Source organism: Diabrotica virgifera, chromosome 5, assembly GCF_917563875.1.
Source record: "Diabrotica virgifera virgifera chromosome 5, PGI_DIABVI_V3a".
NCBI lineage: Eukaryota > Metazoa > Arthropoda > Insecta > Coleoptera > Chrysomelidae > Diabrotica > Diabrotica virgifera.
The window spans coordinates 163,953,286-163,968,305 of NC_065447.1; the positions used below are offsets into that span (position 1 = coordinate 163,953,286).

At 32.1% G+C, this 15,020-nt stretch overlaps 2 protein-coding genes across 2 annotated transcripts; both read right to left on the bottom strand.

Annotated features, from left to right (window-relative positions):
• Positions 1–1,969: 1,969 nt before the first annotated feature.
• LOC126885199 (uncharacterized) lies at positions 1,970–3,949 on the bottom strand. Its single transcript, XM_050651647.1, has 2 exons — positions 3,417–3,949; positions 1,970–2,813 (listed from the first exon to the last, which is right to left on the bottom strand). Exons 1-2 carry the CDS (start codon positions 3,560–3,562, stop codon positions 2,507–2,509), a joined length of 453 nt encoding a protein of 150 aa, XP_050507604.1. The 5' UTR covers positions 3,563–3,949; the 3' UTR covers positions 1,970–2,506.
• A 2,422-nt stretch (positions 3,950–6,371) lies between these two features.
• LOC126885198 (uncharacterized) lies at positions 6,372–14,809 on the bottom strand. Its single transcript, XM_050651646.1, has 7 exons — positions 14,524–14,809; positions 11,331–11,729; positions 11,222–11,266; positions 10,901–10,978; positions 10,405–10,649; positions 10,041–10,200; positions 6,372–6,520 (listed from the first exon to the last, which is right to left on the bottom strand). Exons 2-7 carry the CDS (start codon positions 11,713–11,715, stop codon positions 6,381–6,383), a joined length of 1,053 nt encoding a protein of 350 aa, XP_050507603.1. The 5' UTR covers positions 11,716–11,729; positions 14,524–14,809; the 3' UTR covers positions 6,372–6,380.
• Positions 14,810–15,020: the final 211 nt, after the last annotated feature.

Genomic DNA, 15,020 nt, shown 5'->3' on the forward strand with positions numbered 1-15,020 from the left:
ATACCTTATCTTTCAGAAATTATTTAGCAATAAAATATGCCGCTGGAAACAACCCTCTATCTGCTTTCGTTCCTGAAATAGGAGTGTTGGGTATTGTAGCTTAAGAATTAAACCGCAGTAGCCATTGTTTCTCGTTAGGGGATGAAGCAAAAAATTAGTTTTTGGCGTAGACCTGCAGCCGTTAATTAGAAAAAAAATACTTACTTGGTTTTAAGTTTTTAAACTGATTATTTTCACGCTCTGTGAAATTCGTGGAACGATGATAACGGTAGGGGTTGGAGGGGGTGAGTTTGTAAATACTGGTATAACCCATCTTTCAGCAATTAATTAAAAATTAAATATTGCGCCAGAAGCGACCCTCTATCTGCTATCTTTCCTGAAATAGCAGTGTTGAGTATTGCAGCCTTAAGTATTAAACCGCTGTAGCCATTGTGGCTCGTTAGGGGAGGAAGCAAAACATTCATTTTTGGCTTAGACATGTAGTAATTAATGAGCAAAAAATACGTACTTGGTTTTAGCTCTTTAAACTGGTTATTTTCACTTTTTGTGGATTCCAGGGAATGATGATAACGGTAGGGGTTGAAGGGGGTGAGTTTGTAAATTTTTGTAAACTCAATCTTTCAGCAATTAATTAGCAATAAAATATGCCGCCGGAAGCTAACCTATATCTACTTTCGTTCCGGAAATATGAATGTTGGCTATTCTAGCTTAATATTAAGCTGAAATGGCCACCTGTTTCTCTGAAGGAGATGAAGCAATAAATTTTTGTTTTGCGTAATAAATTAGCAATTAATTAGCAATAAAATAGGCCGCCGGAAGCAACTCTCTATCTACTTTCGTTCCGGATATATGAATGTTGGCCTTTCTAGCTTAATATTAAGCTGGAATGGCCACCTGTTTCTCTGAAGGGGATGAAGCAATAAATTTTTGTTTTGCGTAATAAATTAGCAATTTAGCGGCAATAGGCCGCCGGAAGCAACTCTCTATCTACTTGCGTTCCGGATATATGAATGTTGGCCTTTCTAGCTTAATATTAAGCTGGAATGGCCACCTGTTTCTCTGAAGGGAATGAAGCAATAAATTTTTGTTTTACGTAATAAATTAGCAATTAATTAGCAATAAAATAGGCCACCAGAAGCAACTCTCTATCTACTTTCGTTCCGGATATATGAATGTTGGCCTTTCTAGCTTAATATTAAGCTGGAATGGCCACCTGTTTCTCTGAAGGGGATGAAGCAATAAATTTTTAATTTGCGTAATAAATTAGCAATAAAATAGCAAAAAAATATGGGGTGTGTCTTATGGCTCCCTTATGAAATGGTCTTTCTAGCTTAATAGACATTGATTCTTGCGAGATCCAGGGTCTCTCTTAAGAGACGATACTTGTTTACTAATCTCTGATCCGATCTCCGCCTGCTTGTTGTGTACAGCTTCCATGTTAAAAATCCACCTACTTTTATCCAGTAGTAAGTGTTTTTATTGTATTTTTAAAATGCTGTGTATATTTTCAATTACTATGATTCACGTTTAAATGATGAGGGAATCAGTGGCGGCTCGTGATTTTTACAATAGGGGAGGCTATAGAGTCGGACAAACATAAGTTTGGGATTGCGACGTAGCGTTTCGCGCAGACAAGCAAACCATTTCTACCAGTGGCGGACGAAAACAGGCAGATTTGAAATAAATTTTTATAAGTAAATTATAATAGCACCTAAATTATATTTAATTAAAGCGAAGAATGAATTTGTTTCTTTTATTTTCATAGTTTTTAATAATTATGAAGCTTATAGTCAGTTGCATTTGATAAAATAATGAGCAAAATATTAAGAGTAGGTACTTTAATATATGACAAATTCCTCAATATTTACAATTATTTAATAACATTATCAGGAAGGAAGGAAGGAAGGATTTCAACTATAAAAAAATTAAACAAGTGTTTATTTTTACTAATTCTGATGTATTTATTTTCTAAACAATGATTCTAAACAAAGTTTTAATTACGATTCTTCGGATGGTTCTAAGATATCTATTCCGGAATTTGAAGTTTTTCGGAAATCGAAATCTAAACAAATTATCGATTATAAATACTTGGTACTTTTGAAAAAACATTCTTCATAACTGTAAATTGTAGAAAGTTGAACTAAAACGATGTCAACAAAATATCAACTTAAAATACATTATCCATTATACAATTTTATTTTTTAAGCTGAATAATTACTTTTACTATGTTACCTAAAGCCTAATCCAATTATCGTTTTCCTTAATGTTTCCTTTGACCCTGGAAAGTCCATTTGTTTGTTCTTTAGTTTTTGATAGATACCTTAAATAAATAGAAATCGTTAAAATATTTGGAAAGTAAATCTTCTTTTATACTTTAAGTAAATAAAATTGTAAAAGAATTGTATCTATCTACCATTTTTGTTAAAAATGCATCTATATCAGTGTGTTTACGAAAAAACTTTTATTTCGTTCTAAACGGGTACAAACAATTGTTTTATAATTTTACTTACTCTATTTTATTTACCAGAAAAAATATAGGTATCAATTTCCCATTAACTAATAGTTTTTTAACTTTTAAACTATTTACCATTAATTGTAGGGATCTTTTCTCGATGGTGTAGAAGTCGTATATAATATTTTTGATGGTTTTCACTTGTCCACTGCTCAATTCAATTTTTTTGGAACGACAACGTTTTCTTTTTGGACTTTTAAAAGATAAACTAGTCGCTCCATTTTTATTTACGTCTCTACCTTCTTTTCTTATTTTGGTTAAGGTGTTTTTGCTTATACCCGTCGCTGCTAGAATCCTATCCCTACAATTACCAATGTTAAATGTTACTAAACGAAAATATTGCGAAAAAAATTGCAAAAGATTGGCGTGAAAGAAGAAACAGTGCCTAAAAACTTGTGTATTTGATCAGAGCATCCTTCCTGTTAGGACGTATGGCTCATAAACATGGACATTAACAAAGGCCAACATAAACAAAATAGAAAGGACTCGCAGAAAATATCTATTGTATTAATTCATGTTTTATACCATGTTGGGAATAACACTTCAAGACAGAAAACCAAACAAATGGATAAGAGAGAAAACAAACGTAAAAAATGTAACTGAGCATATTCAGGGTTAAAGTGGAGATTTGCAGGCCACAATGCGAGACAGGAAGATAAAATATGGAATGCTGAAATACAAAACAGGAGACCGTGGACACAGCTGCAGGAACTCACTGGAAAAGCGCAGCCAAGGACAGACAGATATGGAAAGATTTGGGGAAAGCCTATGTCCAAAGGTGGATAGAAATGGGCTAAAGAAGAAGAAGAATCTGATGAAACTTCATAAATACAATTATAATAAGAAAATAAGAATAATAGTAACTTTAATATCAAGAAAATAAAATGTCATTAACAATAGTTACGTCAATTTACTTAAAGGTATTAACAGGTTTTCGGTTGTTTTGAAATGTGCTGCCTCTTGTTCCATAAATGTAGTAACATTATAAATGATTGCCTTTGCTTGGCTATTCAATCCCAGCCCTTTGATTCCTATCTTTTTATGAGGCATATTGTTAAATAACTAATGACTTAACTTAACGCACTAGAGATACACTAAATGTCTTAATAATACACTAAGCTAAAAACTATTAATAAAATATCCAACACGATCAAACCAATAAGTTAAACACTCTCTGCGATACGTAATGCACTTCTAACTACGACACTGGCGATCAGCAAACTGGCCGTTTCCATGGTAACTAGGGATTGCAATCCGGTATGGTTTCGAATCCGGCCGGATCCGGTCGGATTTACTATAATCCGGCCGGATCCGACCGGATTGGCAGTATACCTGATTATATTTGCAATTTGCGGTATTGCCATTGGCACTGGCAAGATACACTAAGTAAAGTATTATATATGATTTAAAACATAAAAACATAAATAAAACATTAATTTTTGCATAAGAACATAAACTTTTTATACTTTAACTATAATTAATAAACAAAAACAAACACATAATTAAAAAAGTCAATTTGATTTTTGCATTTGAAAATATGAACGAAGGAAACATATTGTATTAATTGTGTCGTCTCCTAACCTACTTCTTAAAGAAGTACAAACCCACATAACAATTTCATGTTCTTAGTAGATTCATAGAACATACTTTTCAGAAAAAGTATATACTAAGAATATGCGTAATTACCATTGCGAATGTGCAGAGCACATACTGAGTATATACTACATTACAGTACTTAAACGTTCTATGTATATACTTAGAATGTACTACCGCACTTCTTCTCAGTATATACCAAGAATATACTTTTTAGGATATTCTAAGAAGGTGCTATAAACCTTCTATTTATATACTTAGAATGTACTACCTCACATCTTTTAGTATATAGGAAGAATGTACTTTTTAGTATATGGGAAGAATATTACAAGGAAGTGCTATATTGCTCAGAAGCATGTTTTCAGCATCACCGAATCTCATCCTAGGTTCTACTTTCTACTAAATTTACATATTACATATGAGAATGTAGTTAGTACATTCTACAATATTACTTAAAAAGTAAATATAAAATATTATATAAATTTTAGTTAGTTATATCAATATTATATAGGTAAGTAGGTATATATATATTTAGTTATTATGTGCATATAAAAATAAAAATGCTGAATATATAAATTTATATATTCATATTCATATACCTATCGTACCCAAATAAATATTATGTAACATATGTATGTAAATAACTAAAATTTATATGTTGCTTATATGTACCTATATACATACTTACTATTTAAGTAATATTGAAGTACCAAAATGAATTTTTTATTTGTAAGTTGACCGCAAACAAAATAAAACGTTTAATTATGCATGTTCCTATTCCTGGTTGAAATACTTGGTCTTCCTCACAACACAGCATAGACATTGTTAGTGTTAAGTGTAGACACAAATGCCAAATGCCTATTCAGTAGAGCTGTGTAGTTCGTGAACGAACTAGTTCAAAAGATCGACTCTCATAACTGAACTAAAAGATTCAATCACAAATATTAAAAAGATCGAATCATATCGAACTAAACGTACTGACTGCAACTGCAACACACAAACACAACGCAACGGACAGAGCGAGAGAGGCAACGATGGAACGATGTCGATATTTTCGATTGTCGATCTCGATCTTTCAACGATTTCAATCCATCTCGCCAACCGCAAGCAAACGTTTGTCGAGGTAGAGCTGGATCGAAGTAAATTAATATTTAAACATTATTTAAAGAAAAAGCGACATAATTTAACCCCACGAGGAAGAGTGAGATGCAAATTCGGTTTACTGTTACTGAGTTTGATTATTTGATTTGATATTTGATGGTTTTAGTTTTAGTTACGACTTTACGGTTACGACCTACTAGCGAAATAGAAGTAAGGTTGCGTTAAGTAAGGGTTCTTTTTCTTTTTCATTTTATGAAAATGAGATGCGATGGAGGGTTAAAGAAAGAGATGCTGAATAATGTCCCATACTTTTCCATTAAATTTTTTAATAACCGTTATTTTATAAAACCGTTATATTATATTGAAAGATTTATTTCGAGGAAAAACTGAAAACGTGAAAGCAAAATGTGATTCATAGGACATTCATAGAATGTCCTAAAAGAATAATGGAATATTCAGTGAATGTCCCCTAGATATATATATTCTTATAGAATATTCCTAGGACCAGCGTTTTGTTCAGTCCTAGCGATATCCGACGGATATCTCTGGAGAATATTCCACTAATATCCCAGATATTCTATGAATATCATATAAACGTTCCGCATTCAAAGAATATCTTCAAGTGATATTCCACGCATATTTCAGATATTACCGGGATATCCTAAAGACATTCAAACAGGTACATTCGGGGAAGCACTCCAAGGAAATATACCATGAATATTGCAGATATTCCTTGAATGATCCATGAATATCCAGGCTCGCACATTCAAGGGGCAATGCTTTCGGGAATATCCTAGATATTCCTTAAATATTCTCTGGGCTTTCCAAGTAACATATTTAAAGAATATTCGCATGCACATTTTGCACTGCAGTAATATTTTATGTAAATTAGGCCGAGTGCACACAGATAAAGCAAAAACATAATTAATAACAAAACTTTTGAGTAATGGTATTAGAAGCGGTTTTTTCTTCTCGATTAATAGGACACACATTGGTAAAGCAAAACGTTGTAGGTTGTATTGCTTCACCAATGTGTACTCGCTCTATTAACCAAGAAAGAAAAACTGCGCTGAACATTTTCTATAATTGCGTTTGCTGTATCAGTATGCACGCGACCTTTGCACAATTTGGGGAAATATATGAATGAGAATATTAAAATATTAACTAATATTAATTAACTCTTTATTTCCAAATTAAAATTAATTGTGTGTTCTTCGTTTTTCTTCATCCTCTCTTTGGCTTTTGCCAGCCATTTGCTTATGGCTACTTCGACTTCCTTAGATGTACAATCTATATGTAGTTTCAATATAGATTCTAAAAAAAATATTTATTTTAGTTTTCATATTTGGATTATCTATACAGGGTGCGGCAGATAAACCATTGGTTAGAAAGATCTCGAGAATTAAAAGGCACTGAAAACTAAGAATTGGAATGTAGGGATTTTCAAGGGTGAACTATTTAGTACAAATCAGCATCCTTTTGCTACTTCCGGTTACACCGGAAGTTGGTTATAACTTTGTTTTTTTTTAATGGGACATCTTGAATTTTATGGCATTTTTAGATTGTCCTTTAGGAGCTGATTTCACTGATCTATCACATTTAAGTCCAAAGGTGAATAGTTCCGAAGATATAGGGTGTTAAAAATCGATATTTTTAAATTTTAGGAATTTTTTGTTTTAAAAGTATTGATTATTGGTCAGAACGGATTACATTTTCCTATCCTAACTTTTTATTTACTATACATTGACATTTAATTGAAACAAATACAGGGTAGTCGAGAATTCCGAATTTTTGACCATCCTGTATTTGTTTTAATTAAATGGCAATGGATAGTAAATAAAAAGTTAAGATAGGAACATGTAAGCTATTTTGAACAATAATCAAAATACTGATAAAACAAAAAATTCCTAGAATTTAAAATTATTGATTTTTATCACCCTATGATCAAAATCGGAAATACTGTAGCTGTTTTGTAGTAGGTACATGACAGGCTATTTTTGACTACCTATTCCATGAACTTTTATTTGCCAATTTTATATGTAGTAGGGCCATAATACTACATAAAATTGATAAAAGTTTATACATTATTTCCGATTTTAACTTGATACAGTTTACCCAAATAAGCCGGTCATAGTGTATTGGAACTTTCTTATGCAGGGTGCATAAGAAACATACATATCAATGCAGGGTACATATCAATTTTGAGTTTTCAGTGATCTTTAATTCTCGAGATCTTTTTAACCGGCCGTTTACCTGCCGCACCCTGCATAAGAAAGTTCCAATACACTATGACCGGCTTATTTGGGTAAACTGTATCAAGTTAAAATCGGAAATAATGTATAAACTTTTATCAATTTTATGTAGTATTATGGCCCTACTACATATAAAATTGCCAAATAAAAGTTCATGGAAGAGGTAGTCAAAAATAGCCTGTCATGTACTACAAAACAGCTACAGTATTTCCGATTTTGACTTGATACATCAATTTTAACTCACCAACATTTCTATCTATCTATCTCACGCTTTCAATTGTAGTAGGTTGAAGAACTTTCATTAGAATATTTAATTATTTTGACTAAATCTTTATATACAGGGAAACATATTTCAAGTTCTATGTAGAAACAATCAATGACAAGTATTATTTTAAGAAAATTGCTGCCTTCTGGTAACTCTAAATTTAGCCTGCTCCTTTAATATTCGCTGTGAGTTCTATTTAAAATAAATACTGAGGAATTATTATTTAATTCATTTACTGGGAATCGGTCAGGAATATAAAAAAATTCTTTTGTTTCTGTACGTTTCGGTTTATTTTAATTTAAACCATTTTCAACAGTTTGTCCATCTCATAGAGGTTAGTCGTTAGTGGTTTCGTGTGTCAAATATATTTATATTTATTTATTTATATTTGACACACGAAACCACTAACGACTATATATAACCTCTCTGAGGTGACAAACTGTTGAAAAGGGTTTAAATTGAAGCGTTTAACATGTCTGCTCATATGGGAACAAGGAAAGACTATCTATAGAGATACTGGGGGGTAAGAATGGGGCTAAAGAAGAAGAAGCAGACACATAAAGCCTCGTTGCGGGACGGCAGCTCATTTGTTGTGCGGGAGCTAGGTCGTAGATTCGTTAGGGAGGGTGAAGGGGTGTTAAGATGACTACACTACCATAACTAAATACATAAGGGTACTTACTCTGACTAGAGGATCTTTCTACTATTTAACAAAAAGGGACGCCGTTTGAAATAAATCCTCTATTTCACCTATGGGTACTTACTGGATACTTTCTTACTTACGGGTACCAATCGGGGGGACAATCATCATTGATTCCTCTTTGGGGTTACATTGGGACAACATCTTTCCTTATTATTGGCTTCTATGCCATATTCTTTCTTTTCTCCTGAACTAAAACTTTCATACAGTTGCATTAGTTTTCTGTTAAAATTTTTCCAAAGGCTACAGAAATGAGATGATAGATACACTTTCACAAACATTTATTTAAAACTTTACGGTGGTTTTTTTTTAAACAAACAAAAAAACTTTTAACAGGAAATGATTTTACAGGACAAAATATCTACAAATCTTTTACATTACAAAAAAAATCTTCAATTTAACATAACAAAAGAATGACAAAAGAACTTGTTGGACAGTGTATGTCAAAACAAAATTTTGACGCAGCTGTCAAAGGTCAAAGTCACTGTCATTTTAATTTACAAGTTGCATCATGAAAGCACAAACAACTATTATTTTTCAAAACTCTTTACCAACAAAAATATTTATCCATTTGGGATCCTTGCAAAATTTAAAAAAATATATCATACCATATTTAAACAAAATCCTTTATCACACGTCACAAACTACACGGAAAGGGGGTTCATCTACAAACAAACAGGGTCATCGACCTGAGGTGGGCTTCATGGCTTCCTTTTTATTTCGGGGCAATCAACTGGATAAACATCACGGGACTGGAACTCAAAATGTCTACATCAGGACATCAATCGGGACTCGGAAGACTTCATTTAAACAGGAACTTGGACAAGATACAGGGACTTCATACCACGCCGGCGTATAGTACTGCGTCACAACTCAAACACAGTGTAAGAGCACCCAACCTCACTACGGGGTAAAAAAAAACATCGTGCCCTCACACTAGATCTTCCAGAACGACATACTATACCCTTTACCGGCGGGTAACAAAAGGCACCACGCCCTTTTGGGGTGAGTCGGCAAGCGATCTTCACGCTTGAAGAAATCAAACCGGACTGATCTGCGCTTCGGTCTGAAGCCACAGATCGGGGAAAAGTACGACGGAAGTACCGAGCGATTTTGATCCTTAGGGATGCTTAGTTGACAAGAACTCAACTTTCAGTTCAAGATTTGTTCTAGAAAGTTCATCTACGCATTAGAACTGTACTTTTGTCAACACTTCTTACAAATTCTGTTTTTGCGTCTCAAATAAACAGGAATCTTGTAACACATTGAAATGTTGCTGCAATACTTCATGGCTGTATACAGGGTCGGCTTGGGATCTTATAATGATATTGAACTTCACAAAATAAATTAAAAAAATAGACATTCTTTTTGGGAATTGGGATATTAAATTAATGTTGGAGTTTTTTCAAACGTTACAAAATTAAAATAAACCGAAACGTACAGAAACAACAGAATTTTTTTATATTCCTGACCGATTCCCAGTAAATGAATTAAATAAAATTTGACGGTCATAAAACAAACTTATAATACTGAGGAATATTATTTTTGATAAACTTGTTTAATAATCTGATTTATTTCTACACAAAACTGTCAAATTTTAACAAAATATATACTCACTTATTACGGCAGTGCAAATTAGAGTCTTATTAAAGGGATTTTTCCCCTTATGACCTTGAAAACTGTAGATAACTGCTAATTGATCATTGAAGATTTTTTTCAAGCATCTCCTGACACTTTCCTTGTAATCAAAACCTCCCACCTGACGCATGTAAATAACCTGCAGACAGTCACTTATTAGATTTCTAACTGTAGTCTAACAATTTTTATTTGAGTGTGATTCATTGTTGAGAATGCGCTTGAATCTCCTTTTGATATAGATACAGATGAATCGTACTCAAATAAAAATTGTCAGAATATAAACATTGAATATTTTCAATACAAAGTCTCAGAAAAATTTTAAAAATATAAGAATATCACTCACAAAGTTGTCTAGATTTGTAGCATTTTCTAGTAGCTTTTCAACGTCTCCTAGTTCTTCTAAGGTGGATAGAGGTAATTTCTTATGAACTTCATCATCAGTTATATCTGTACTTTTTTGTTGCCCTCTGATTATAGTGGACAATTCATCCACTTTTCTGTCAATTTCACTAAGTTTTTGTTCTTGTAATTCTAACGTTCTTTTTATTCTTATTAAATATGAAATTGCAGTTTCTTGAGCATTGGCATCTAAAACAAAAATCAAAATTATTGACCAAATAGCAACTACATAGGTGCTTTCACTGTAGTATTGAGCCGTACTTTTTGTTAACAATTCATATTGTTTTCACGCAAACCATCAATTTTTTTAATTGTTAAAAAATCAGTTTGACATCTGTAAAGTTGATTTACAGCCAATACATAAACTGAAATTAGTACTTAAGCACAATGTGAATGGTCTTTAATTTTAGAAATTCAATAACAATTAGAAAATAACTTACTTGTTGGTGTGGGTTTGGAAGTTTCTTGCACGGTTTTTACTTCCTGTTTGTTTTCTAATCCAATATTTGGATGAGTTCCTAAAAGATCATAGTTATAAATAAAGCTTATGTAAAAATACACATTAAAGAATGTGCCACAGCACTTGAATTTGTACTCCAATCTGTCGAACGGTACGTTTGTCAGTTCACTTGCTTTGGTGGTAGATATATGCAAGTGACTATAACACTATGAGTTCATATCATATATTATATTTACAGTACAGCAAGTTAAAATGAATCATCACCTCATAAAACTTATTTTATTATTAAAAATGTGCTCACTTGATTTAGATGGGGTACACTTTTCATGTTGTTCTTTCTTAGACTCTGCAATAAAATAGAATTACAAAATTAAAATTTATAATAACACCTTTTTAATTTTACAACTTACTAGGAAATGAATGTTCAAAAACCAGATCTGACCCATCTGAGTCCTGCTCACTACTACTGCTCGCTATTTTCCTTGGTTTAGGAGGTCTCTTTTGTGGTAACACAGTTTCTTTATCTGATTTGTAATTCTGGCTATTGCACGCTTTACTAGCTCTAATGTGAGCTTTGTTAAACAGTACAAATTCTGTCTGGCTTTCTAACACTGCCTCATGTATTGGCCATTCCTCTAAGGGGTCATATTCTTCAATAATAAAGTTGGATAACTCCTTCTCAGTATGATCGTCCACGGGAGGAAATTTACAAAGTTTGTTTGCTTTGTCATACCACTTAGCTGGTACTGCCTCAATTGTTTCACTTTCTGGAAATCTCAAAACAACCCAAGGCATTTCTTCAACAAATTCTTTGTAGGTTTCCAGTGTTCCATAAAAAAAGATATGTAACTTATTAAAATATTGTAGAATTTTATGATTTTATGTGCAATAAGATTGCTTCCTGATAATAATTCAGTAGTGCTCTTCAATAAATAAGGTAATAAAAATAATAAAAACAATAAAATACAGGCTGCATATACCCAAAATAACCATAGGTGCAGTTTTAATTTTTTTAATATCAGCCTAACATGCATGCATATCTCCACTTTTTTTATTTCACAAATACAGAAGCTACAAATATAACAACTCTTTCTTGATAATAAAAAATAAACCAACTTTAAGGTTGATCTTACTATAATGACGAACATTTCTTCACCATTTTTTAACAATTTTTTGTAATTTCTTTTTTATGTAATTGAGAGTTAGTTGGTGTAAAAGGTTTACGTATAATAATTTATTCTAATTTTAACTACGAGCCTATACTGAATCAATATATATGATGGAACTCTTTTAAATAACTGGAACTGGGACTATTTAAAAGTAATTTTAAAAGAAAATTAAAAAGTATTTAAAAAATGGTCAAGGAACATTTCTCAGTAGGGTAAGATCAACCTTAATAAATACCGAATCACCATGCAGGAAGCATCTTAATTGTTACATATATTACTATTCAGTGCAGTAGAGGTGCAACTACAAATTTGTTATTGTAAGGCATTCTACAGCATTTTAATGCTATATCTGATATTGGCCAATATTTTAAAGTACTTAAATTTTCTACTAAAAATATATCCAAGTTTGATGAATTACAAGGAATGTTAAAAAAGTCAGATTTACTCTGATATTCTGAACCTATTACTACATTCTGATGTAATCTAGGGCAATATACAATATTTTTTATTTCAATAATTGACTTATCTTTTAGGATGCAACAAGAATCTTTTAAAGAAAGAGATAATGCAAATTTCTCAAAGCATATTTTTTTAAATTCAGGCCCTGTAGTATCGTCTATTAAAACACCCCCTACATATTCTCTTTCTAAACAAAATTGGAAAGGAATTTCCTTATTTCTATTTTGTGGAGTAAATTGAATTTTATTAGTGTTTAGTTCATAATTACGCCGAATAATTTGCTGAAGAGGTTTGTCATGCTTTCTAACCTGCTTAAGTAAACTCTGCAAAAAATTTTCACTAGAAAAATTACTGAAATTCTCTAATGAACCAAATTTTCGACAGTCATCAGCTAAATGCAGCAGATTATGAAAATTGTGTGACATTATTTGTTTACCATATAACCTCTGAACGGTTTCGACAAATTTTCTTAATAAAGCCTCTGCATAATCTATTACATCTACATTGTTGCTATCTGTCAAACTTAATAATAAATGTATTGAAACGGAAAGCATTAAAAAATTTTGATATTTTTGCTTTTCTATTATATCTTTCAAAACAACTGGACCTGTGTAAATTAAAAACTGTCTATATTCAGTAGCTTTCCAGCGTTTTGATTCTTTTAAAGTTCGAGGTTGACGAGAAAATTCTGATGGAATATAACCAGACATTTCCACCAACTTTGCAGATATATTTTCAATTTGTCTACTGGATAGTTTATGTGGAGGTCGCCCGTTACACCAAATTCCACAAACAATTTTTTTTACAACTCCTAATGCAATTAGGTGCATGTAGTCTAATGGTATATCAGTTATTAGATTTATGTTTTTAATTTCACTTAGAATGGTAGTCCCTGTATGATGATCTGAATCATCCTGCTTACTAAAATTATCATGTGTTCTTTTAATAAAATTCAAATCTGTAAAACACACTCTATCACTTATATATTCCCCTTCCTGAGTACATTTTGTACATGAACTGTAGCCGGAATGTCCTTTAATTTTTAGTATCGAAGCCTTTGCAACTGCATCAAATAAAAACATACTAATTTTAAATGCATAGGATTGTCCAAACACCACAACTCCATTTTGAATTAAATTATTTGCCTCATCCACAAATTCAGACAAAAAATTGTTAAAATCATGAGGTTTTTCATATCCGTGATAAATCCCTATCAAAAATACTGGACTGTTTAAACTACATTTATTATTTATTCCCAAAATCGGATAAACTTGACTAGCTGAGCTTTTTGACAATGGTAGGCCATCAATATTTATACCTATTTCTATACAATCTCGAGCTGTGGGTTTCATATTAAACTTTTTATAATGATTTTCTAAACCTTGTTCTATACCAACATGACAGTAATGACCGGGAGTTACATTTCTCATAATAGTACACTTTGGAGTGTATAAGAAGGTTCTTGGATCATGAGGTAATTGAGAGAGATTATTACTTTCTTCTGAGGAAAAGGATCTTAAAATATCTAACAAAGCTCTGAGTGATGAATGGGGTACACTATATGAAACGGCCCAGTCTCGCAATTTATTGAACCCTGTTGAATTCCTTGGTTTAATAAAAAATGTAGTATCAGAGTTTAAAATCTGGTTTGGAACAGTTTCTAAATTATGAATTGTTTCATTACTGGACATTACTGTATCTAAATCACTCTCCTCACTACTTAAATTAATTATTGGATCACCCATACATTCATCGGAAATATCAGATTGTGAGGCTACATTAATAAACTCATTAGAAGATCCTTGATCATAGTTAGTTTTTACTGTGGTTTTACTTTCACGTGTTCCCGCATTTTCCTTAACATAGTTTAGAACTTGAACTATTTCCCTATTTGTTCTTAGATAAAAATTACGGTTTCGTTTTAACATAGTATGCTTTCGTGGCATTTTATAAAGTAACTTAAAATTGTACTTACATTAATATCCACAAAATTTTGGCCGATGCTTGTTTAAAAAGTCGCCTATTGCTACTTGCTTGCTTTGCTTGCCGAGAATGGAGAATGCCGATGCCACAAGCCGATGCCGCCAAAATGATCATGGAACAATGGTGTTACATCAAAGAATACACCATGGAGTGATTATAGATACTTGATTTGTTCTCTTGTTTATGTTTTGACGTGATTAAAACAAAGCTACAACTATTAAACTTGCTTCTTTTTCATAAACATCATTATACACTTGTGCTATTCCATTGCATTGAACAAAAACAAAAGTTTGACAGCAGACAGCACGACCGTCAATTCTTCTTCGGTTTTTCACTATGTACACATGGCCCTTTACTATTTAGCTTTTTAGAAATGTCTTAAAAGAATATTCTGGGGATCTGCTCCCAAAGAATATTCCTCGAGAGATATTCTAAGGATGTGCTACTGAAGAATATTCATCGAGAAATATTCTTAGAATTTACCCATAG